The sequence below is a fragment of the Marmota marmota genome, unplaced genomic scaffold (genome assembly GCF_001458135.2).
Source record: "Marmota marmota marmota unplaced genomic scaffold, marMar, whole genome shotgun sequence".
In the NCBI taxonomy this organism is placed as follows: domain Eukaryota; kingdom Metazoa; phylum Chordata; class Mammalia; order Rodentia; family Sciuridae; genus Marmota; species Marmota marmota.
The window spans coordinates 5,946,196-5,973,307 of NW_026000016.1; the positions used below are offsets into that span (position 1 = coordinate 5,946,196).

At 36.8% G+C, this 27,112-nt stretch overlaps 1 protein-coding gene across 3 annotated transcripts in view; it reads left to right on the forward strand.

The window, feature by feature from the left end:
* Positions 1 to 4,033: 4,033 nt before the first annotated feature.
* Cul2 (cullin 2) overlaps positions 4,034 to 27,112 on the forward strand; it is a 92,649-nt gene continuing 69,570 nt past the window's right edge. Inside the window, exons 1-2 of one of the 3 annotated variants that reach the window (XM_048809082.1) lie at positions 4,034 to 4,148; positions 25,728 to 25,878. In XM_048809082.1, the coding sequence (XP_048665039.1) occupies positions 25,760 to 25,878 (119 nt within the window). In that variant the 5' untranslated portion in view covers positions 4,034 to 4,148; positions 25,728 to 25,759. Of the gene's footprint in view, positions 4,333 to 4,502; positions 4,615 to 25,727; positions 25,879 to 27,112 lie in introns of those variants that run through there. The other 2 variants (XM_015483445.2, XM_048809083.1) reach the window with 2 other exon arrangements.

Genomic DNA, 27,112 nt, shown 5'->3' on the forward strand with positions numbered 1-27,112 from the left:
CCTATCCCCTGTGTGCCTTGAGAGACGCCGACCACTCTACGAGTTAATGAATGTGGCATGATGACAAGAGCAATTGGATGGTTGCTCAGATGTGTAATGACGGACGTCTCTAGAGTAGGGGTGGATTTGTCAGTGCATTGACCAGGATTCATACTCTCCTAGGCCATGTATTGGATCTTTCTCCTACAGTTGCCTGTCCCTTTTCTATTTTCCATGACTCTTCATAGCTTTTTTCTGATTCTTACTCATTGATTTTTTTTTTTCAATTTAGAGCATATAACTATTTGATAGTATTTGGATTCATTTTGACAAGGAATTTGATTTACAAATTGCCATACTAGTGTCTGTTGTGTTCTGCTGCCCTTTCCTATCCTCTACTACTCCCCCCTCCCCTCCCCTCCCCTCACCTCTTCTCTCTCTGCCCCCTCTACTGACATTCATTTGTCCCCCTTGTATTATTTTCCCCTTTCCCCTCACTTCCTCTTGTATGTACTTTTGTATAACTCTGAGGGTCTCCTTCCATTTCCATGCAATTTCCCTTCTCTCTCCCTTTCCCTCCCACCTCTCATCCCTGTTTAATGTAAATCTTCTTCTCATGCTCTTCGACCCTACTCTGTTCTTAGTTACTCTCCTTATATCAAAGAAGACATTTGGCATTTGTTAAACTTTCCTTTTTTGCAGTGCTGGGAATTGAACCCAGAACCTGTTACATTCTAGGCAAGTGCTCTACCACCAAATTATATCTCTAGCACTTAGAAGGGAAACTTATAAAGACAGAAAATTATTCTGGTTGGGCTCCTTGAATAGTAAGTAGAAAGTAGATTATGAAGTAAACTTGGAAAATTTAGCAAGAGAAAATTATGTACATTGACAAGTAGAGAACAAATGGAAATGAATACACTTTGTTCACTGATTTGTGCAATGACATTTTAAGATAGCCTTGTTAAAATAGTTTTCATTAATTTATAAATTATTTTGGCTGACTAAACATTATTTTCTTTTTCTGTACCTGGAATTGAGTTCAGGGGTGCTGTACCAATGAGCTACTGAGCTGAGTCCCGGGTTCCCACCCACTCCTCACATTTTTTTTTTTTTTAATTTGAGACAAGTTCTCTCTTAGTTGTCCAGACTGGACTTAAACTCCTTCCTCAGTTTCCGGAGTGGCTGGACTTACAGGTATGTGCCACCACACCTAGCTGACTCAGCATTATTTAAAGGATCTCAGAAAGATCAAAATTGGAAAGATGTTGAGGAGAGATTTGGCTATAAAACAGTGTATACGGACTGGGGATATAACTCAGTGGTTGAATGCTTACCTGATATGCCCAAGATGTTGGGTCCAATACCACAAAACCAAACCAAAACAAAACCCACAAATAGCATATGTATAATATGTTCTGATTTGTATAAAAATCTTTAATTGTATTCATAGAAAAAAATCTTGAATATGCATCAGCCTGAACATAGTTATCTATTTCTGTAGTATTGGTAGTTCTTATAAAAAAACGGAAATCAGAATAAGTTATAGAAGAAGAACTCAATAAACTTTAGACAAGGCTAAAATACTTTTTTTTTTTTTTTTGGTGGTGCCATGTATTGAACTCAGGACCTTGTGCATGCTAGACAAGCACTCTACCATTGAACTATGCCCCAAGCCCCAAAATATAACTCTATTATTTTTTAAAAATGTTTAGTTGTAGATGTACACAATACCTCTGTTTTATTTATTTATTTATGTGGTGCTTAGGATCAAACCCAGTGCCACATGCATGTGAGGCAAATGCTGTACTACTGAGCCACAACCCCAGACCTCTATTAATTTTTTAATAGAGGTTAAACACCTGGGATTGAACCCAGGGGCACTTAACCACTGGACCACATCCCTAGAGTTTTCTATTATTTATTTATTTAAAAATATTTATTTTTTTAGTCACAATATCTTTATTTTTGTGTGGTGCTGAGGATCGAACCCAGGGCCTGGCATGTGTTAGGTGAGCGCTCTACTGCTAAGCCACAACCCCAGTCCCTCTATTTTTTATTTTGAGACAGGGTCTCGCTAAATTGCTTAGGGCTACACTAAATTTCGGAAGGTGGTTTTGAACTTGGGATCCTCCTGCCTCAGCTTCTGAGAGGTTGGAATTACAGGCATGTGTCACCATACCCAGCTCCCCCAAATACATTTTAAAATGTAATGTTTCTTAAGAAGTAAAACAAGAGAAAAAATTCACAGATGAATTAAGATTGAGGGGGGTAGGTAAAGTTCAATTATAGCTAAAAATGGGGTTTGAATGGTTGGTCAGAAAGAAGACATTTTTATTGGAATGAAGAAGTAATTCTAATATAATATTAAGTAAATGGGAGTTAGTAAATTATTTTAGAGATGAGGTTTCTTCATTATATAGGTTGGCAAAGCTATAGAGCAGGAGGTCTCTGGAGTTTAGAAATAGAAGGGTGTTGTAGTGATTCATATTTGGGACCATTCACACTAGTCCCCATTCTAATCAGAATTTAAGAGGAACATGGTAGAATTGGGGGCATTTCATAAGAGCAGTGGTTCTTAAAACTTAGTCTGCAACTCTCTTCAATGATTAAAAATTATTGAGGACCTCAAAGAATTTAAGTATGCAGGGGTTATATTTATCCATAGTTACTGTATTAAGAATTAAAATATACTTATTGGTTTAATTTTAAAATACTCAAAACATTTTGACATAAATTGCATATTTTTATAAAAAGAAACTGTATTTTCCAAAATACAATTTTCTGAAAAGAATGGCATTGTTTTTACATTTTTTGCAAATCTCTAATTATTTAACTTAGAATACAGTTAGATTGTATATAGTTGAATTAGATCATGAAACTCAGGCCTTAGAAGGAGCATTAATTGTCTTTTTGGGTAGTCCTGGGTAAGACTTTTTGTACTTTGTTTTTTATATGTACGCACACATTATCATACAAACAACTAGACTGAATATCCATCCATTTGTCATCTTGTATTTTGTTTTCTTTTGCTTTTTGCAGTACTGAGGATTAAACTCAGGGATGTTTTACCACTGGCCACATCCCCTGTCCTTTTATTTTTCATTTTGACACAGGGTCTTGCTAAATTGCCTGAAACTTTTGATCCTCTTGCCTCAGCTTTTTGAGTTGCTGGATTACAGGTGTGTGCCACTGTGCCTGGCTTGAATGAATCTTTTATTGATACATGATTTTGTAATATCCTGCCTTGGTCATTTGGAAAGTCATTTGGAAAATGATGGTTCGCTATGTTATGTAGATCTTCCATATGTTGACATATTTCATCATATTATATCAAAAGGTCATATTTGTTTTCAGCACTTGTCTTTTAAGTCTTGGGAAACTGTCCAGCTCATGGTGGTGAACACACATTTTCCAAATTTTCAAATTCCACTTGAAAGCTGAATTTTATCATTGGCAACAAATACTGCCAAGTGTTTGCTTGAAGTGTTAACTCACTTGGTTCATTTTGAGGAAAATATTTGTGAATTCCCAAGTTGGAATAACATTGGTTTGTCAATTGTTCTTTCAAGTAGAATGATATTCTATGACAAAAGCAGCTATTTCAGCGTGTAACTCAACCACACTTGCTTTTCTTCAAGACAGCTTTGGCATGCAGCAGAATTTCATTTATCCTTCTCATTTCTTCACAAAATATTAGAAAGTACTGAAATTTAATAAAATCAAGGTGATACAATGGAAACAACTGAATTTAGTATATCATAACTTTTTATTGCATTGAAGAGTACAGACTTCAATAGTAAGAGGAGGAAAATAGGTGGGGTTTATCAGGTCAGGAGGCAGGATTTTCTTATTTTTTGCGGTACTGGGGATTGAACCCAGGATTCCTCGCACATGCTAGGTGAGCCCTGACATACACTCCCAGCCGTTTTTATTTTGATATTGAGACAGAGTCTACCCCACTGTGCCCGAGCTGGCCTCGAACTTGTGGACCTCCTGTCTCCGGCTTCCGCGTCGCTAAGATTACGCACATGCGCCACCGCACCCGGAGCGACAAGATTTTAAATGGGATTTGAAGGATTGGCACAGTTTGGAAGAAAGGGTGGGAAGGGAAATATTTGCTCAAAATGTACAACAAAGAGCAAACCTTGACTACTGACATCTCGGCGNCCAGCGAGGAAGGTGGGAGGCGGCCTCGGCGCACAGTAATGGCAGCGCTGTGAGCAGGGAACGCGAGCTGACAGCCGCCACCACCGCCGCCGCCCACCTTCCTCGCTGGGGGCTTCGTCCTTCACTCCTTCGGGTTGCCTCCCCTCCCCTTGCCCCCTGCCCCTTGTCCTGCTTCTGCAGAAGGTAACCCCGCTGAGGGTTGGGGAGCAGGGCTGCAGGCGCCTGGAAACTTCCCTTCCCGGCTAATGGGTGGAGGGGATGGGGCGGAGGAAAGGAGTTGGGGGCGACGTCGGGAGAGGGATGGATGAAAGGGGGAGGTCAAGAAAGATGGTGTCCTGAAAGTGACCTCGGCTCCTCAGAGTACTGACCCCTAAGCCCGGCCACCCCTTGGACTGGATCCCGGGCCTCGCCGACCCGGTCTTGGCCGCCCCTCCCTTGGTTCCATTTTCCTCCAAAGGAGGGAAGGTGAGAGAGTGCGTGTACTCCTGCTTATTTACGTGCCCACACGGATACAGAAGTCTCTGTGTTGAGGTCGGGGGTGGCATCAATCTCATACATCCTTACCGGGAGTATTTTCACTTTTGTTTTCGCAGACAGTGAAGATTGATAGCTTTGGGGAGGAGTATTCTACGTGCATGCTAGACCTCCTGTCTCAACACTTAGGGTCTGGTGAAATAAGATCCTCAGACTGTCTTTCAGCACTTGGTTACACACTAGGGAGTCTGGACCATTCCCTACCATTATGTGCATGCAGATAAAAGCTCTGAATTGCACACTGTTATTATTATTAAGTTCTCTCTCCCATGAACTGCTATGACCAGTTGAATGGCAATGCCCTGCAAGTTTAAATTTGAAGATAGTAGGATGTAAACTATTAACATTCTCTTTAAACTCTTTGACTTTGAATATGAAAAATCTTGGAATAAGACCTGTCACAAACTTACATTCATACCGAAGTATGGGAAATAATCGTTTTGTTCTGTTTCCTACACTTTAAAATCTCACATACTTTTGCAAGACCTGACAACTGAACTAATTAGTGATAATTTGCCTCTTTTGCCCTTATGCAGTATTTGGAAGACCCTTCCAAAAGGATCACAGATGAAATAATTGTACATAGTGTTTTTTTTTTTAAGAATTTAATCTTTATTTTATTTATTTGTTTTCATGTGGTGCTGAGAATCAAACCCAGTGCCTCACAAGTGCTAGGCAGGTGCTCTACCGTAAGCTACAACCCCAGCCCCATACATAGCGTTCTGAGATCTGTTTTTTTAGATGCTGTTTGAGTTGGGGGAACATTTTTATAGTATGCATTACCTTTTGAATATTAGATGTTCAGAAGCATCTGACATACTCTTACTTTGTCCTCCATCCTCTCTGGAGATTTTCAGTGTTTTATAGATAGGAAGATAGTTTGTTCATGTCTTTCCCTTTCCTGTCATTAAATTAAATGTTGTAGACCTTCTTTAGTTTTGGCATATTTATTAAGCACCTGGTCTGCATGCCAAGAAATATCACAGGCATTAGGGATACAGAATTGCAGCTTCAGTGCTAGTTGGAGAGGGAGAGACAATAGGAAACAAATAATTCCAGAGAATAAGTGCTGTGATGGAATAAAATAAGGAGTTGTGATTGGGAGAAGATTATTTCAGATACTGTGGTCAGGAAATACCTTTCTGTGGTGACTTTTGATCCGATGTTTGAAAAATGAGAAGACTCTAGCCTTTGTAAGTTCTGAAGGAGGAGTGTTCCTGTCAGAGGGTTCAATGAATGGAAGATCTCTGAGGTGGTATCACACTTGAGTCTAGCAAACTGAAAAGCAGCTCAATGTAGATAGATGCTGGTGAGAGAAGTTTACATCATAGCTAGAGGCTAAGTCTTATGGGGTCTTATTTTCAAAACAGTTTGACTTTTACGCTTAAAGTACATTGAAAAACTTTTTTTTTTTTTTTTAATAAAGAACTGGGAGTATATGGTCTGAATTAAAATCTGACTGTAGATTGGAGAAGAAAATCAGGGCACCTGTAGGAAGACAAGTGGCCATGGAGCATTGAGACAAGTGACCAGGTTTGGAAATATGTTTTGGGGTGGAAAAATATTTATTGAACTTGTTATAGATTGGATATGTGTGTAGTTAGTTGGAATGGGGTGTCTGCTGGGTTTCTGGCTTCAGCTGCAGGATGGCGATGCCATGTACTAGATGGAGAAGAGGTGAGGGAAACTGGTTATGTGGAAATGGAATTGGAGTAGACATATTTGAGTTGGATCCAGTTCTTCAGGTGGAGGTCAGAAGTAGGCAATTGGGTATACAAGTTGAATTTAGTGGAAAGGTTAAGGATTCCATCATTTTTTTTTTTTTTTGGCAGATGTTTTTTAAGCACCAGCTATGGACCATGTAATATGGAGAAAGTATTGAAAAATTAGGCAAAAATCTCTGCCTTCATAGAACTTAAATTCTAGTGGGGAAAGATGAAGATGAGGAGTCATCATTATTTATCTGTTGGTATACTATACTGTATGGTTTGGTTAAAAATTGTATTATAATTCAAAATTTAAAATGTTCAGTTAGGTATAGAATTAAAAATCTCCTTCCACTTTCTTGTATCCATCATCCAATTTTCTTTGGATCCAAACAATGTTAGCTGTTCCTTACATTTCTTCCAAAGGATTATTTTGTACACCTGTAAGCAAGTGTGTATATATTCTTTCCATTTTGTAAAAATGTTAGTATACTTTACCTGCTTTGTATTTTTTAGAGTATTAAATAGTGCTTAAAACTTATAAAAGAAGTTGCCTATATACTAGCACCTTAGAAGACTGAGGCAGAAGGATGGCAGATTTGAGGCCAGCCAAGGAAATTTAGTGAGAACCTGTCTCAAAAGAAACAAAAGGGCTGGAGATGTGGCTCAATGGTAGAACTACCCCCATACCCCCAAAACATTATGAAACAAGTGAGAACACCCAAAGAGAAAACATAAGAGAAGAAAACCATAGGGTCCTCTAACATTTTCTGATTTGGCTCTCTGCCCTTTCTGAGTTTTTGATTATTTAAAGAGCTTTTCTTTATGTGTGACTGTACCAAAATTTGTATTGTTCTACATCATCTGCCATTTCTCTGTATATGCTGGAAAAATGTGATTAAAAGCAGTGTTTTCATTTATATTCTATAAGTAAATTAATGACAGGATCAGCTCTTGAATCCTAATATTTTGAAGACTTAGGACTAACTAATGTTAAATCTTGGAAAAGCAAACAAATTTGGAATGTTATGAGATTTATAATGTTATTTTTTTGGGGGGTGGGGAGGTACCAGGGATTGATCTCAAGGGCACTAGACCACTGAGCCACATCCCCAGCCCTATTTTTGTATTTTATTTAAAGAGTCTACAATGAGTTTTTTTTTTTAATATTAATTTTTCATTTTTCGGTGGACACAGCATCTTTATTTATTATTTTTATGTGGTGCTGAGGATCGAACCCAGCGCCCTGGGCATGCCAGGCGAGCGTGCTACCTACCGCTTGAGCCACATCCCCAGCCCTACACTGAGTTGTTTAGCGCCTTGCTTTTTGCTGACGCTGGCTTAACTTTGATCCTCCTGTTTCAGATCCCAAGCTGCTAGGATTACAGGTGTGCGCCACTGCACCTGGTTATATTTATAATAAGTTATTGATATTTGACATGTATGACTGACTTCTCTCTTGGTAGTCAGTTAATCAGAATATCTGCTCAAAGTGTCTGCTTGGGTTTGAGTCTTTTTTTTTGGAACTGAGGATTGAACCCATGGGTGTTTACCCACTGAGCCATATCCCCATCACTTTGTAATTTTTGAGACAGGGTCTAGCTGAGTTGCTTAAGGCCTTGCTAAGTTGCTAAGGCTGGCCTCTAACTTGCAATCCTCCTGCTTCAGCCTCCTGAGTGGCTGGATTACAGACCCATTCCAACATGACTGGCTGGGTTTGAATCTTTTTTTTTTTTAAGAGAGAGAGAGAGAGAGAGAAATTTTAATATTAATTTTTTAGTTTTTGGCGGACACAACATCTTTGTTTGTATGTGGTGCTGAGGATCGAACTCGGGCCGCAGGCGTGCCAGGCGAGCGCCCTACCGCTTGAGCCACATCCCCAGCCCTGGGTTTGAATCTTAACAGTATGTTACATTGCAAACGTTATCATAATTCTTGTGTTATTACCTTAAGAATTTGTAGATTCATCTATGTCACTACTTTGTATTTAGCTTTTAATTAGGAAAGTCTTATTGGAGATATTAGAATACTATAGTTCGTTTGAAAAGTTTTGAAACAAGGAGTAGTGCAGAGGTTATGATTTTAGATCTCCAACTTTGTTGGTGCATGTTGAACTCTGTTGATTGAATCATTTGGAAGAGGAGATGTGGAATATTTTTCAATTTTGTTTTAAGCTTTTTGATGAATGAAGCCAGATTCATTGTGCTTTCTACTGAATTTGTAGTGCTTTCTATATTGGTTGATATTTTGACTTTCAATCAGTTTTCTCCACCAGAAAGTTTCTATGTAAAGTGACTTACCTTTTTTTTTTTTTTTTTTTGAAAAAATAATTTTTGGGTACTGGGGATTGAACCCAGGGGTGTTTAACCACTGAGCCACATTCTCAACCCTTTTTTATTTTTTATTTGGAGACAGGTCTTGCTAAGTTGGTTAGTGCCTTGCTAAGTAGCTGAGGTTGGCCTTGAACTTGGGATCCTCTTGCCTTAGCCTTCCAAGTTGATCCCAAGGCCTGTACCAAGATACTCACTGAGATTGTTCTTTTTCTTTTTTCCACATTTTAAATCTTTACATTATAGTTGTACGTATCAATGGGATTTGTTATTTGTTCATCTACAAAATATAACAATAGAATTTGGCCTGCACTTTCCCCCTCCTTCCTGCCTCCTATCCCTTGGCCCCTTTCTTCTACTGATCTCCCTTGGATTTTTAGAAGATCTAGCCCTACTTTGTTTTCCTTTTTCCTCTCTAGCTTCCACATATGAGAGAAAGCATATGAACCTTAACTTTGTGAGTTTTGAGTTATTATGCATGTTGCTTTATGACTGAATAACTCCTTTGTGTGTCGTGTGTGTGTGTGTGTGTGTGTGTGTGTGTATCTTTATTCATCTGTTGATGGACACCTAGCCTGGTTCCATAGTTTGTCTATTGTGAATTGTGCTGCTGTAAACATGGATATGCATGTATAACTGTAGTAAGATGACTTTTAATTTTTCAGGATAAATACTGGGAAGTGGTATAGTTGGGTCATATGATAGTTCCATGCCTAATTTTTTGAGGAGCCTCCATACTGATTTCCATAGTGGTTGTACTAATTTACTATCTCACCAACAATGTAAAAGTGTTCCTTTTTCTCCACATCTTCTCCAGCATTTATTATTATTTATATTCTTGTGACTGCTATTCTGACTAGTGAGAGATGAAATCTCAGTGTAGTTTTGATTTGCATTGCTAATGAACTTGAACATTTTTTCATGTATTTGTTGTCCATTTAGAGAAGTTTGTTTTATTCCTTTGTCCATTTATTAGTTGGGTTATTTGATTTTTTTTTTTGGTGTAAAGTTTTTTTTTTCTTTTAGCTCTTTATATATTCTATATATTGATTCTCTGTCAGAAGAGTAGCTAGTAGAGATTTTCTCCTACTTTATAGGTTCTCTCTTCACATTCCTAATTGTTTCCTTTGCTGTGCAGAAGCTTTTTAATTTGATGCTGTTCCATTTATTAACTCTTGTCATTATTTCTTGAACTTTAGGTGTCTGAGGTTGTTCTTAATATAAGAAGTTATTTCAGTTTGATTTTTGTTATTGTTACCTCTCTTTATTGTTTTACTAGGAAATTTAAGTCAGCAGAGAAATATAATCTCTGTTAAAAAATATGTAGTAGTAATTTTTGAAGCATTAGACATCAATGACAGCTTATAAGACGGGTGGGTTGTAGCTCAGTAGTAGAATGCTTGCCTAGCACATGTGAGGTATTGGGTTTGATCCTCAGCACCACAGAAAAATAAATATGTAAAATAAAGATATTGTATCCCTCTACAACTGAAAATATTTAAAAAAAAGATCTTATGAAGTATATGTAGTGAATTAAGCTTACTTAAACTTTTAAGTGTATGATGTTAATGTCCTCTTTGAAGATTTGAGTTATCCAAAGGATTTTTCTTTTATATGTTAACATTATATATTATTTTACTTTTTCTATTTAGTCATTGAATTACAATCTAATTGTGTATCATCAATTAGTTTATTATTTTTGTTTCTCTTATCAGCTTCTTGTACCTGTTGAGGTCTAGAATATAATAAATATTTTAAAATATTCAGTAAGTTAAGTCTTATTTTCAGGGAATGAAATGTTGGATTTACCCTATGTAAATATAATGTGTTTGTTATCTTTGAATTTAGTTGAAGAAGAAAAAGTACAGGACACTTAAATGATTTTTTAAAAATTTGAAATAAATTTTAGGCTTAGAGAAAAGTTGTAAAAATAGAAATCTCAGGAATACCTTCACCTGGCATTTCCTATTATCAACAACTTTTATACAGTACAAAGATCAACCAAGAAATCAAATTGGTGTAATGCTGGTAACTAAACTATAGACTTTCTTTGAATTTCACCCGATTTTCCACTGATGTCCTTGTTCCCTTTTGATATTCAGGTTCAGAAATTGCATTTAATTGTTGTGTCTTGTTTATCATTTCTGATCTGTGATGGGCTTTTCCTCCTCTTTCTTAACCTTCATGTTTATGGTAAATGCCTTGAATTATTTTGTAGAATTTCTTGCTATTTGGATTTGTCTGACTGATATTTTCTCTTTAGATAGAGAACAATTTTGGAAAAAAGTACTGCTGGAAGGATATTGAGCCCTATTAGTGCATTATATTGCAGGGTACAGGATGTCAGTCTAGCTTTTTTAAGATGAGGTTCACTCTTGTTTGGTTAAGGTAATGTCATTTTTATTTTTCATTTTTTGAGATGCAATCTTACTGTGTTGTTTAGTGTGGCCTCACAGTGGGCTCAAGTGTTACTCTTGCTTTAGCCTCTTCAGTATATGGGACTATAGGTACTTGCCACTGTGCCCAGCTTCTGCCTCATTTCACCATTTATAAAGTTACAATTTTTCTCCTTATAATTAATAGATACTTTGGGTGAGATTTTTTGAAACTGCAGTTATCTTTTTCTCAGACTTGTGTCCACTGATTTCAGTAGTCTTTGGTTGATATTACTTGCAGTGATTAAACTCCAAGTGATGTTTGCCTAATTTTGCTTTTCTCATTGCCTTCTATGTTTATTAGTTGGAGTTTATCTATAAGGAAGAACTGTCCTGCTGAAAGTGATGTCATGCACCTATAGACCCAACTACTTGGAGGCTGGGACAGGAGGATCTCTTGAGCCCAGGAGTTCAAGGCCAGACTGGGCTAGGTAGTGAGACCCTGTCTTAAAAAAAAAAAAGGAAGAGCTGTCCCTTTTCTCCATTTATTTATTTAGTAATTTTTTAATCAGCTTTGAATTACAGACATTTGTTTTATTCTGTGGTTTATGATCTAATACTATCATTATTTTGTTGCAGAAATTGTTTCGGGTTTGGCTTTTAGGTTAGCTGTTTGTCCTTTTCTTTTTTGTGTAGTACTAGGTATTTAATCAAGGGTGCTCTATCACTGAATTACACCACAGCCTTTTTTTTTTTTTTTAGAGAGAGAGAGAGAGAGAGAAAATTTTTATTTTAATATTTATTTTTCAGTTTTCGGTGGACACAACATCTTTGTTTGTATGTGGTGCTGAGGATCGAACCCGGGCCGCACGCATGCCAGGCGAGCGCGCTACCGCTTGAGCCACATCCCGAGCCCCACACCACAGCCTTTTAAAATTTTTTGTTTTGAGACAGGATCTTACTGAGTTGCTGGGACTATTCTCAAACTTGTTATCCTCTTGCCTTAGCCTCCCAAGCTGCTGGAATTCTAGGTTTGTGCCCCTGTGCCTGGTGCTGTTTGTCCTTTCAGTGTGTCCCCATTCTCTTTTCCTTGGGAAAACATTTTTTTTTTTTTTTGGTATGAAAGATTTAACCAGGGGTGCTTTACCACTGAGCTATATCCTTAGTCCTTTTTATTTTTTATTTTGAGATTGTCTTGCTGAGTGACTGAAGGTCTGGTTAAATTTCTAAGGCTGGCCTCCAATTTACAATCCTCTTTCCTCAGCTTCCCAAGTTGCTGGGATTTCAGGCATGCACCACCACATGCAGCTAGCAAACCACTTATTTTTGGGCATCATAAGATATTTTAAGTTCAACTTGTGTTTTTTTTCTGCCCCAGTTTTGGAATTTCTCACTTTTCCAAGGTGCTCTGTTTTTTTTTTCTTTTTGGCACAGTACTGAGGATGGATCCCAAGTGTTCTTTACCACTGAGATTCATCCACAGTACTGAGGATTGAACCCAGGCCCATCTAAAGTCCTTTTTCTTTTTAGTTTCAAGATAGTCTTGCCAAGTTGTTAAGAGTCTAATTGACTGAAGCTGGCTTTGAACTTGAAATCCTTCCACCTCAGCCTGGCTTCCTGATTCTTTAATTGGAAAATATTATTTAGAGAGCAAGGTCTATATTTTGTGTGCTTATTGCTACTGGATATTGTTGCTCAAGGCCCTTCTAGTGGACAGAGTTAGAAATATATCTGTATTAATCTATGCATACACAGACATCTGTGTTTATTTCTATATCTTTTTCTGTGTGTACAGGCATACATTAGAAACCATGAATTCAAATTGGCATGGTGGCACATTCGTGTAGTCCCAACTACATGGATGGCTGAGTCAGAAGAATCACAAGTATTGGAGACTAGTGTAGGAAACTTTCTCAAAATAAAATAAAAACGGTCTTGAGAGATAGATAGTTTAGTGGTAGAGCACTTGCCCAGCATATGTGAGGCCTTGGGTTCAATCCCCAGTACAACAATAAATAAATGAATGGGTGAATATATAAATAAGCAGATAAAATAACAAGGGTTAGGGATATAGCTCAGTGCTTACCTAGCATGTAGAAGGCCCTGAGTTTAATCTCCAGTACCACAAAACAAAACCCATGAGTTCATCCTGATACCTTTGATTCCAGTCCAATACCACAGGATTTATGCTGGCTTCCCCCTTCATTTGTAGCTGCTTTTCTTTCTTTCTTTTTTTTTTTTTTAAAGAATGTTTTTAGTTGTAGATGAACATAATACCTTTATTTTATTTACTTATTTTTTTATGTGTTGCTGAGGATCTAACTGAGTGCTTCACACATTGCAAGCGCTCTATCACTGAGCTACAACCCCAGCCCTAGCTGCTATTTTTTTTTTGACAGTGGGAATAGAAAATTGTTTTCTGATTATCACAGTAATGATGTAAGTAGCAGAAAGTTACCAAAATAATGAGTAACATGATGCAACAAAAAAGGTTCCCAATTAGTCCTGAGCCTTAAAAAATTTTAAGTTCTCTCTCAAAACATTTCTTTTTGATTTGGTAGAGGACTATTTGAACTAAAAGTAATGACATTTTGTCTTCATAGTTCTAAGTATTATTTTGATTAGTAAGAATTCATTTACCCAGGTATGGTGTTACATGCCTGTAATCCCAGCGGCTTGGGAGGCAAGACAGGAGAATCTTGAGATCAAAGCCAGCTTTAGCAATGGCGGGGTGCTAAGCAACTCAGTGAGACCCTGTCTATAAATAAAATACAAAAATAGGGCTGTGGATGTGGCCCAGTGGTCGAGTGCTCCTGACTTCAATCCATGGTACAACAAAACAAAACAAAAAAACCGGATCCATTTAAAAAATTTTTTTTAATATTTATTTTTTAGTTATAGGTGGACACAATCTTTATTTTATTTTTAATGTGGTGCTGAGGATCAAGCCTGGTGCCTCTGCATGGTAGGCGAGTGCTCTACCTCTGAGCCACAACCCCAGCCCCCATTTAAAAATTTTTAGAGAGCACTTTGCGCTGAGATTCAGACACCTTTTCAGGCATCAGCATTTTTATACATATGATCTAGATTTTAAGCACGCACAATAAGGGCAGTCTTTTTAATTTTGGTAAAATACACATAACATAAAATGTATTTTTTAAGTTGTTGATAGACCTTTATTTTATTTGTTTATATGCGGTGCTGAGAATTGACCCCAGTGCCTCACACATGCCAGGCAAGTGCACTACCACTGAGCCCCAGCCCCAGCCCCAAATTATGGTTTTAACCATCTTTAATTGTATAGCTCAGTGATATTAATTACATTCCCAGTGTTATCCTGACCATCACCACTATTACAAAGCTAATTTGTAACCATTAGCTTTCTATTTCCTCTCCCCTCACTATCTAGTAACCTCTAATCTACTGTCGTCATCCACAGAGGGTATTGAACCCAGATATACCTCAATCCTTCTTAATTTTTTTTTTTTTTCTATTTGAGAAAGAGTCTTACTAAGTTGCTGAGCCTGGCCTTGAACTTATGATCCTCCTGCTCCAGCCACCCAAGTAACTGGGATTATATATGGCACTCTGCTCATGTGTCTTTATGAATTTGTCTATTCTAAGTACCTTGTATAAATACTTTCACAAATAATTTGTTCTTTTGTGTCTGGTTTTATTTGACTTAGTGTCTTCAAGTTTCATCCATGTTAGAACATGTATCAAAATTTATTTATTCTTTTATGGCTGAATAATATTCTGTTGTATGTATATACAACATTTTGCTTATCCATTCACCTGTTGATGGGCACTTGGGTTGTTTTCACCATTTAGTTATTGCAAGCAGTACTGATGTGAGCATTGGTGCATGCATAGCCATTCCCTGCTTTCAGTTCCTTTGAGTATGTACTTAGGAGTGCAGTTACTGGGTCTTATGGTGGTTCCGTGTTTAGCCCTTTGAGAAAACCTTGAACTCTTTTCCAAAGTGGATATACTATTTTACATTCCCACCAACAATACATAAGCCTTCTGATTCTTTTATTTATTTTCATACTAGGGGTTGTACCATTTTTTGAGACAGGGTCTCACCAAGTTGCCTCGGTTGGCTTCCAACTTAAATTCCTCTTGCTTTAGGTTCCCAAGTTACTGGGATTGGGTTCCAGTTTCTCTATGTGCTGCAAAACATTTGTTGACTGGAGAACATTTGTTTTCTGTTAGTTTTTAAAAAAATAATAAATATGTAAGTTGTAGATGGACATAATATCTTTATTCCATTTATTTATTTTTATGTGGTGCTAAGGACTAAAACCAGTGCCTCACACGTGCCGGGCAAGTGTTCTACCACTGAGCCACAACCTCAGCCCTCTGTTAGTTTTATTTATTTTGTTGTGTTGGGAATTGAACCCAGGGCCTTCTGCACGCTAGGCAATTCCTCTATCACTGATCTAAATCCCTAGACCTGATTTATTTATTTTAAATAATCACTGTCTTACTGGGTGTGAAGTGGTATCTTGTTATGGTTTAAAAATATTTTTTTAGATGTTGATGAACCTTTATTTCATACATTTATTTAGATGCAGTGCTCAGAATCAAACTCAGTGCCTCACACATTCTAGGCAAGCACTCTAGCACTGAGCAACAACTTCAGCCTCTCATTATGGTTTTGATTTGCATTTCACTGATGACATGGACTGTTGAACATCTTCTTACTCCTTTTTGGTTATTTGTGTATTTTATTTGGAGAAATGTGTTTTCCATCTATTTTTTTAATTGAGTTGAATGTTTTTGTTGTGGATGATTTGTAGGAGTTCTTTCTATATGGATTCTGGATATTAATCTGTTCTAAGATACATTTTGTTAATTTTTTTTTTGTCATTCTGTGGGTTTACATTTTATTCTCTTGATAGTGTGATAGTTTTTTTGTTTGTTTGTTTGTTTTTAAAGGCAGAGTCTCACAGTATTGTCTAGGCTGGCCTTGTCTGGGTTTAAAGGAACCTCCTGTTTAAGCCTTCTGAGTAGCTGAGATTTTAGATGTACACTACTGAGCCCAACTTGGTAGTATCCTTTGATGCATGAAAGTTCTTTAGTTTTTTTTTTTTTTTTGGTACTGAGGATTGAACCCAGGGGTGCTCTCAACCACTGAGCCACATCCCCAACCCTTTTTTATATTTTATTTAGAGACAGGGTCTCACTGAGTTGCTAAGTGCCTCTCTAAATTGCTGAGGCTGGGTTTGAACTCTTAATCCTCCTGCCTTTGCCTCACGAAGTACACCACCATACAGGACATTCTGACAAAGACCAATTTATCTATTTAATTTTCTTTTTTTGCCTAGGCTTTTGTTGTTAAGAATCATTGCTAGATGATTTTCCTTTGTTTCCTTCTGAGAGTTAAAGTTTTAACTCTTAGGTTTATGTATTTGATTCATTTTAAGTTAATATTTACATACAGTGTAAGTTAAGACAGGATAGTATATTTTGCATGGATTTTCAATAGATGGTTTTGTGTTGTCACTTACAAATAGATACTTCAAACTTTGACTAGCTTAGATGTTAAATTTTAGAAAGCTAGGACAAGGGTAGTCATAAGGAGAGAATACTCAAGGACGATGAAGGAATTAAGTAGCATTCTTTTTTTCTTTTTCTTTCTTGTTTTGAGGGGATGGGTTTGGGATTGAACTCAGGGGCATTCAACTGCTGAGCCACATCCTCAGTCCCATTTTTGTATTTCATTTAGAGACAGGGTTTCACTGAGTTGCTTAGCGCCTTGCTTTTGCTGAGGCTGGCTTTAAACTTTCGATCTTCTTGCCTCAACCTCTCCAGTCTCTGGGATTACAGGTGTCACCACCACACCCTTTTATAGCATTCTGATTAAAAGGTTTGCATTTCTTTTGACCCCAAACAGATAAACATCAAAATGAATTGCTTGTACCTATCTTGGGGCTGCATACCTGTAATCTCAACAACTTGGGAGACAAGTCAGGAGGATTGCAAGTTCAAAGCCAGCCTGGACAATTTAAGGAGACCCTGTTTTAAAATAAAAAATATTAGTTATATAAATCGGAAGTAAAGTGCCTTGGGTTCAATCTCCAGTACCATTAACAATAATAACCATAATGTCATTGCTTGTGAGAGAAATGAAATTAAGAAAAAAACTTCTTTTTTTAAAAAAAATTTTTTTAGATGTTGATGAATCTTTATTTTATTCATTTATTTTATGTGGTGCTGAGAATTGAACCCAGTGCCTCACACATGCTAGGCAAGTTCTCTTCTACAGAGCCACGACCCAGAAAAAAATTTTTAATAGGAAATGTGCTGTGAGCATAAAGTAAGAGTGACCACATAAAGATTTCATCTAGGTATGGTGAAACGCTCTTGTAATACCAGCTGCTTGGGATGCTGAGAGGCAGGAGGACCCGAAATTCAGAACCAACCTTAGCAACTTAGCAAGTCCCCCAGCAACTTAATGAGACCCTGTCTCAAAAATAAAAAATAAGGGCTGGTGTTGTGACTCAGTGGTAGCGCCCTCGCCTAGCAAGCACGAGGCCCTGGGTTCGATCCTCAGCACCACATGCAAACATATAAAGGTATTGTGTACAACTACAACTAAAAAATAAATATTAAAAAAAATAAATAAAATGGACTGAGGATGTGACTCTGGTTTAGCACCCCTGGGTTCAGTTCCCCAGTATGAAAAAAATTAAAATAAAAAGGATTAGCAGCAGTACAATTTTGATCTTTATTATTGAAAAGCATGAGTGGGAAAGTAAAATCTGTAGAGAAGAATAGAAGATAATGCTACTTTATCTTAGCATTGCTGGGTAAAAATAGTTTTACGTTCTTTATATGGAGAAATGCAACAGCAACTAGCCTAGGGTTATAGCATAACTGACAACCTATTTATATTATTAGTTTTTAGATCCACTACCTTTTTCTGAGAACAGCATATTTTTCTTATGGTTTGTTGGCATCTAACAGAATCTTCTTGGACCACCCTTAGATAACCAGCGCTTGAGTGGCACATTATTCTAGAAGGCTGCATTATCATTTATTTCCTCTGAGCCAACTCTAGTTTCTAACTGGCAAGTAATAAAAAACACAGGAGAGGTCCCTGAGTAAGAGCCTTATAGAAAAGTCAGATAGATCTGGGTACAAATTTGCAGGTTTGCTAATTAATAGCTATATATAAATGTCTGTTTCTTTATTCATTTTTTTTTTTTTTGCAGCATTCAGGATTGAACCCAGAATGTAGCACATGCTAGGCAAGAGCTCTACCACTGAGTGAACTGTACTTCCAACCTAGTCTGTCTGTCTTGTCTATCTCTGTCTCTGTCTCTATTTTATTAAAAAATTTTTTTTGATGGGTTGGGCAGTGTAGGATATCAAACCAAGGGTTTGTGCTTCCTTTGCATATGTTTTACCTTTGAGCTACTTACATCTATATCCTTTAGCTGCCCTTCCCCTCCTTATTTTTTGGGAGCAGGGATTAAACCCAGGGTCATTTAACTACTGAGCCACACCCCAGACCTTTTTTGTCTTTTATTTAGAGACAGGGTCTCTGAGTTGTTTAGATCCTCTCTGAGTTGCTAAGGCTGGCTTTGAACTTATGATTCTTCTGCCCTCAGCCTCTTGAGCCACATCGATTACAGGTGTGTCCCAATGTGCCCTGTCTTTAGTTTCTATCTTTAAAATGGGTAGAATAATAGTAGTCATCTTAGGGTCATTATGAGAAATTAATTGAATAATATTTTCAACTTAGTTTCTGAAATATATGTGGTTGCTATGGTTGCTACTATTACTGTTACCATTAACAACTTTGTAACTGGACATTGCCATGCTGATGGTGAAGAATGGGTAGAGTATGTCCTGCTTCATGTCCCTCCTGTGGGAGAATTAGTGTATGTCAGATTTGTTTTCATGACTTAACTTTGTTGAATTACCTTTATCCTTTATTGTAAGGGACACTGAGTGAGAGGAGAGAGATTGTGTCCATACCAGAGGCTGGTATTTTAAAAAGAGGGTGTCAGCAAAATTCTAGAGATATAATTGATATATTCCTGGCTTAGCTGTATCACTTTTTAAATTATTCTTCCATGTGTGTCTTCTATAGCAGTGTTAGGCATAAGTAGGAATTATTGTATTACATAGAAACTGGCATGTAGATAAATTTGTCCAGAACAAAGAACCAGTTGAAAAGTAGTAATAATAAAAGCTAATAAGAACTGGAAGGTGAGGTAAGGTCAGAATTTTGTTACAGTCAATAAAAAACAACCAACAAAAAAAGAAACTCTCTGTAGTGTTGTTCTCCTCCCTCCAAAAAAAAAAAGCGGCATGCATGACAGAGTAGGCTTGCCTACCCATGAGGGGACTCCGACAAATTCAAGTTCTCTCCTGGGGATCCAAGGTACATACATAGTTTTTTGTGGTTCTGGGTTTCAATCCATTCATATCCCCACCCCTTTTTTATGTTTTATGTTGAGACAGTTGCTGAGACTGACCTGAATCTTGGGCTTCTCCTACCTCAGACTCCCAAATCGATGGAATTAAGCTTTGTTTCTTTTATGTGCTTTATTATCTATATTTATGAAAATGTTGATGATGATGAAAAGATTTTTTTTAACCCTCTTATTCTAGAAAGTTGCAAACATACACACAAAAATGAATGATATAATAAACCACCATATACCTGTCATTGAATTATCAACTCATGAATGTGCTGTTTAATTTCTTTTTTAATATTTTTTAGTTGTAATTGGACACAATCTTTATTTTACTTATTTATTTTATGTGGTGCTGAGGATCGAACCCAGGGCCCTGCACGAACTAGGCGAGCGCTCTACCGCTGAGCCACAATCCCAGCCCCATGTGCTGTTTAATTTGAAGCCAACTTGAGAATATTATTACATCTGTAAACATTTAGAGTGTGTCTCTAACAGATAAGAACTCTCATTTTTAAAAAAGACTCAATTTTTATAAAAAATATTAATTTCTTAAGGTCATTAAATGTTCCCCAATTTATATTTAGTTTTAATTATTATTATTGTTATTATTTTGGTAATGGGATTGAACCCAGGGCACTTAGCCACTGAACCATATTCCTCATCCTTTTATTATTTTTTATTTTGAGATAAGGTCTCATAATTTGCTTAGGGCCTTGCTAAGTTGCTGAGGCTGGCTTAAAACTTGTGATCCTCTTACCTCAGTCTCCCAAGTTGCTGGGATTACAAGCATGCCTGGCTCAATTTTTAATTTTTAATTTAGCAGTGCTGAGGATTGAATCCAGGGTCCAGAATTTAAATTTGGTTTATATTTGGTTTCAAATAAGGTTAGTCACTGTGATTGATTACTGTGCCTTTTTGTTTTCCTTAATTTGACACTCCTCATGTGCATACAGTTTATCTGTTAAAGAAATCTGATTTTATGCAGTAGTTTCATACATTATGGGTTTTACTGGCTTGCAGGTTGAAAGATAACACTACTTTCATATGTAATATGTATAGCATAGAAGGCATTCACATAGTCTTTAATAAATGGGAGTTGTAGATAATATTATTGCAGTTTATCAGTAAACACGTAGCAGTTCTAACATAGCCTATGTTCTCAAACCTTTAAACTTTTGAGAAGACTCAATGTCATGTCAAACGTGTTAGAGTATATCTGAGCACAGCCAAACAATGAAATACTATAAGGTTGAAGAAATTATTTATATATTAACATGGCATACTTTCTCCAGAATACTCAAATGAAAAAAAGCAGAGTACACAGTAATATGAAGAGTATAGTGCCGTGTGTGTGTGTGTGTGTATACACATATATATATACATACATATGAATGATACTTCTAGGAATACAACATTTATTGCCTCTTATGTTGGGATAAATGGACTAGGCCATCAGAATGGGAAGGAGACTGAGCTTTCAGAATTTTACACTAAGGGACACGAGAATGTACCTTTTCTCTCATCCTATCCCATCAAATTGCTCTAAAATTGCGAGTAGGATTTGACAATTTACTTTTTTAATGTACAGTAGTTTACTGAGTTATACTTCACATAGAATTCAGTTTACCCATTTGAATTATGCAGGTCAGTGGTTTTTAGTATATTCATAGAGTTGTGCAGCTTTCATGGCAGTCAGTTTTGGGATATTTTCATCATTCCACTAGCAGTAACTTCCCATTTCTACTAAGTCCCGTAACCACTAATCTATTTTAAGTATCTGCAAAGTTCAAATATCCTTTAGCTTTCTTTTGAGTTCTACTCTTGTAATGATGGAGTTTTTAAACATTTTGTCACATAAAGCTAAGGCCCATGAACATTACAGACACTAAATATGTACAAAAATAAAGTATATGAAAATGAATGTTTAATAAATTTTTCCCAGTAGGTAACCACTAATCTATTTTCTATATCTGTAGATTTGCCTATTCTGTATATTCTTTATAAATGGAATCATAAAATTGTGGTCTTTTGTGACACACTTCATTCACTTAGTATAATGTTTTTAGTTGTTTTTTTTTTTTTGCAATACCAGGAATTGAACCCAGGGCCTTCCACATGCTAGGTAAGGGTTGGTTTTACTACTATGCTACATCCCAGCCAGTACAGTGTTTTTGAATTTCATCCATGTTGTACTATACATCAGCATTTCATTCCTTTTTATTACTGAATAATAATCCTTTGTATGGATATACTGCTTATTATTTATCCATTTACCACTTAATAGATACTTGAGTTTTTACTTTTTGGCCTTTATTAATAATGCTTTAGAAACATTTTGTTCCAGTTATTGTGTACATGTTTTCATATTTTTTGAGTATGTATATACATAGGACTGGACTTGCTTAAGCTTTGAGAAGCTTAACTTCTCAAAGTTTAACAAGAGTTACATAACTCTTGTTTATGTAATTCACTTTTGTAACTATTAAACTGATAATCATGAATATTTAGAAGTGATGCTGTGAGAATCTAATCCAGTGTTTTCAAATGTAATAATTTTACATATATATAATTAATGTTGGTGTAATATTTTCTGGGAAAAATTTATTAAACATTCATTTTCATATACTTTATTTTTGTACATATTTAGTGTCTGTAATGTTCATGGGCCTTAGCTTTATGTGACAAAATGTTTTAAAACTCCATCATTGCAAGAGTAGAACTCAAAAGAAAGCTAAAGGATATTTGAACTTTGCAGATACTTAATGGGACTCAGTCTGATTGGGATGGGAAATCAGATGTGGTCTCTAGCAAGGCACAAGAATGAAGAACAAGACTCATACAGTCATACACCCTACTATTGTTTCAGTTGATGATAGACTACATATAAAATGGTGGTCCCCTAAAGATTATATTGCCTAGTGACATCATAGCCATCTTAGTTTGTATAAGTATACTCTGATATTCACACAACAGAATCAACAAAAGATATTTCTCAGAACATATCTCTAACGTGAGTGTATGTTTTCCTGAGTTGTCTAACAGTCTGGAAAGTGGAAAATAGTGCAGTCGTTTTGGTTCTGTTTCTTTCTTTGCCATATCTCTTTTATATCCTTATGTAAATTCTCCATGAATACATTACCTAAACAATTGCAAGAAAATGAAGAAACTGAATTGTTTACTTATGAGCTTTCTAGTGGGCAAGGAGAGAATATAAACTTTCAGCATACTTGCTGCTGTTGGTTTATTAGTTTTTAGTGTTTCACCAAGCTGATAGTCTGGTGCTTTTCTCTTTGGCATCCAGATTTTTCTACCCCTCCAAGCATGGATTATTACTGCATTTGTACCCATTCTACCATCTTGGTCTCAGCAGGAAAGTGTCAGAGTGGGTCAATAAAGATAAAGGCAGTCTCTGCAAACATTAAAATAATTTATAAGCATGGTGTATATTAATATCCCATTTTTATTTGGTACTGGGCTAGGGTTTTGCACATGCTAAGCAGGTGCTTTACCAATGAACTACATCCTCAGCCCTTTTTTAAGATTTCATTTTGAGACAGTCTTTCTTTAAGTTGTCCAGTCTGGCCTTGAATATGGAATCCTCCTGCTTTATCCTCTCAAGTAGCTGGGATACAGGTGTGCACTTCCTTACCTGGCTAATATCCCATTTTTATAAGGAGAGAAAACAAATGTGAAGGAAACATTGCCAGTTTTGTGGTATACACACACACACACACACAAACACACACACACACACACACACCACACACACCCAGACAACAATAAAACAACCAATCCCTACTCGAGAAACACAGATAATTTTGTTTGGAATTATTAAATGATCTATTGAAGGTAAGCATTGTGTTCTCATGGTGATAAAATCTTTAGGGGATCACCATTATATATGTAGAGCATTGTTGACTGAAATACAGTTATGGGGTGAATGACTGCATGTGAGTCTTGTTTTTCATTCTTGTACCTTAATAGGAACAACATCATAGCACATAAACAGAGCAACTTACTAAGCAAAAGTGAGTCCAAGAAAGTTTTTTTTAAAAAATATTTTTTATTATTTTTTAGTTGTAGTTGGACACAATACCTTTATTTCACTTATTTATTTTTATGTGGTGCTGAGGATCCAACCCAGAGTCTCGAAAATGTGAGGCAAGCGCTCTACCACTGAGCCACAACCCCAGCACCCAAGAAAGTGTTTTAAAAGCAAATGGGCTTGGATTAAGTCTGTACATCAATAGGTGTTAGGTGAATGGGTGGAGGGGAGTGGTAAAGAAAAGAGAGATTTTAGGAGAAAAAAAATAATAAAGGTAACCTAGGAATGATATATGAGTCAGCCTGGTATGTTCAGTGATAGCTAAACAAAGAGAAGTCACTGAATTGTGATGCCAAATGGGATCCCATGAGAGGAAGCTGTAAAGGTGCTTTAGACTGAGGTCAGATTATGGGAGTTTGGTGTGTCACAATGTAAACGGACCTAAATGCTGTATATAGTGTGCAATATCAAATGGTTTTATGTAGGAGAGTGACTTTGTTAGCTTTCTGGTTTAAGTAGGTTATTTTTGTGTCTTTGATAAGGGCAAGATCTGAGGTGTTAATCTTGAGCTTAAAGTTTGTTTTTTTGGGACATTGTGATGCATGCCTTAATTCCAGCTTCTTGGGAGGAAGCAGGAGGCTGGGGCAACCTTTTGTTTCTTAATCCCTGTAATCTTCAGAGCCTAAAAGGGTGCCTTGCAAAGAGTGTTTCCTAAAAATGAATAGCAGTATAAGAGTTGAGAGCACAGGCTCCTGAATTGTGATGCCATTATTACATAGTTCTGTGACCTTCAGCAAGTTTCTTAATCTTTCTGTGACTCAGATTTCTTATCCAGAAAATAGGGAGAATAGCAGTACATACTTGTCAGATTGTTGGGGGACTTAAAATGTTTATTAACACAATGCACTGAGGATAATACTTTTGACTCATAGTAATCACTACATAAATACTAACAACTGTCACTATTTCTGCCAAGAGCTTGATCCTAGAGCATATATAGTTTACACAGCAATGGATGGATTTAGGAAACACTTAGGAGCACAGTAGTTGGATAGGATGTGGTAGATAAGGGAGAGAAGGTGTTAAGATTAATTCACAGATTTAGAGGTAAGGAAACTTGTTAAGTTCTCCCACCTCTTAACCCAAACACACAGTGAGACCTCTGCTGATCCATTCTTGATAGTACAGGTATGAGATTAAGGCCAGGAGGTAGACTTTGGTTTGTTTCTGTTTCTCTGATGTGCTGAGAAAGATTTAGAATCTGGCTTGAACCAAGTTTCTATAACCTTGGGATACCTTTGTTCCAGAAACCAAGTAATTGCTAAATATAACTTGTCTACCAGGCAGGAGTCTTCTAGCTTTCCTATAGACCCATCAAATGTACTTGACCCTGGAGTTCCATGCTAGAGCTGTGCTTTTTGTTATAGGAGTGGGGACCACATACCCCAAGAAACTGAGGAGCTTTAAGAACTTTGCTGCAAACCTGACATTTCTTTAAAATCTTTTTTTTAAAAAATATTTTTTAGTTGTCAATGGACCTTATATTTATTTGTTTATGTGTGGTGCTGAAAATGAGCCCAGTGCCTCACACATGCTAGGCAAGCACTCTACCACTGAGCCACAACCCCATCCTCTCTTTAAAATCTTTTAATCTTAAAATTTCAGGTAAACTTTGCATTTTACTCCACCATTCATTTGTTTGTTTTAATATAAATGTCAATTTCCTTCCTCATCATACCTATGATGTTCCAGGAAGATAAACCCTTTTATTTTCTTGTGTCTTCTCATATTCCCTTGTGTACAGAACATCCTTAAGTTTAAGGAGGGTGAGTCACAAAGATTTGTGGCCAAAATCTTTTTTAAATGTCTCCTGCATATTTCCCATGATGGGAGGTGGTTTTTTGGTTAATGGGGTCCTAACTTTTACTCAGCATTATTAAATTATTATTTGTGAATTATTTGTGAATCTTTGAAATGGCACCTTTGACCATTCTACAAAATTCCTAAATGAAAAGACGATAGCCAACATTTTTTGTGTCCTTACTGTGTTCCAGTTTCTGTTTCCACTCCTTTCATATATCATGCAGTTTAATTATGTTGTGCTTTAAAAACAACTATTAGAGATGGTAGAATTCATGCTATTATTATTTTTTTTATCAACAGATTTCAACACTAAACTTGCACAATGTCTTTGAAACCAAGAGTAGTAGATTTTGATGAAACATGGAACAAACTTCTGACTACAATCAAAGCAGTTGTCATGTTGGAATATGTCGAAAGAGCAACATGGAATGATCGCTTCTCGTATCCTTTTAGTAGCATCTTAATAAATGTTCTAAAATTAATAAACTTACTGAAAAGTGGAAATAGATTTAAATTTATTGAAATGGGAGAACTTCCTCTGTAACTCTTTCCAAATATATTATCGTTTACCTTTCCAAGTTTATCACCTCTTTTGTGGCAACCAGTATTTTATAACCTTTCATTTAACAAATACTTAATGAGCATTTAATAATAATTGATTGATTGATTTATAGTGGGGCTTGAACCTAGAGGTGCTTAATTACTGACCTCATCCTCAGCCTTTTTTATTTTTTATTTTGAGACAGGGTCTCACTAAGTTGCTCAGGGCCTCGCCAAATTGCTAAGGCTGGCTTTGAACTTGAGATCTGGCTGCCTCAGCCTCCTGAGCCACTGAGATTACAGGCATGTGCCTCTGTGCCTGGCTGCAGTGATACATTTAATTATATGCAGTGGTGAATATTGTGAAAAAGGCTTAGAGTACTGTGTGCATGTGCCCTCTGTCTGTAGAGTGGTCAAGGAAGATCTCCCCAAGGATAGTGACACTTTGGGAAAGATTAAAAAAGTAAGGGAGCAAGAGACACAGATAATCTGAAGGAAGAGTGTTTATACTAATTAGCCTTCCATTACTTTAACAAAAATAGTTGAGATAACTTATAAGGAAGAAAGGCTTATTTTGACTCATGATCCTCAGAGGTTTTAGTCCATGTTCTCTTATCCCTGTTGCTTTGGGCCTGTGGTGGTGAGAGGTAAATATATCATAGTGGCAGCATGTGTCAGAAGAAGCTGCTTACCTCACGTCAGCCTGAAAACAGAGAGAAGAAGCTGGAGTCCTAGATACCCCTTCAAGGGGGCAGCTTCAGTGACTAACTTTCTCTGACTAGGCCCCACCTTTTAAAGGTTCTTCTACCTTTACTCCCAGTACTGCCACAGGCTAGTGACCAAGCCTTCAACATATGGGCCTTTGGGGGGACATTTATCTAAATCATAGTAGTGTTCTTAGGAGAAGGTGAACAGTGAGTTTGACTGAGATGGAAACATGTTTTTAAATTGGATAATTATCTCCATTTTATATAAAAATACAGATTTGTGGTTTCCCTAGAATGCTCTGCAAGCCATTATCAGTGCATTTCTATGTGACACCAATCTGCTAGATATAACAAGTGCTCCCTTTTTAGCAGTATTCTGCGGCTAAGGATTCCCCTTGTTACATGGGGCATCTTTAGAAGAAAAGACA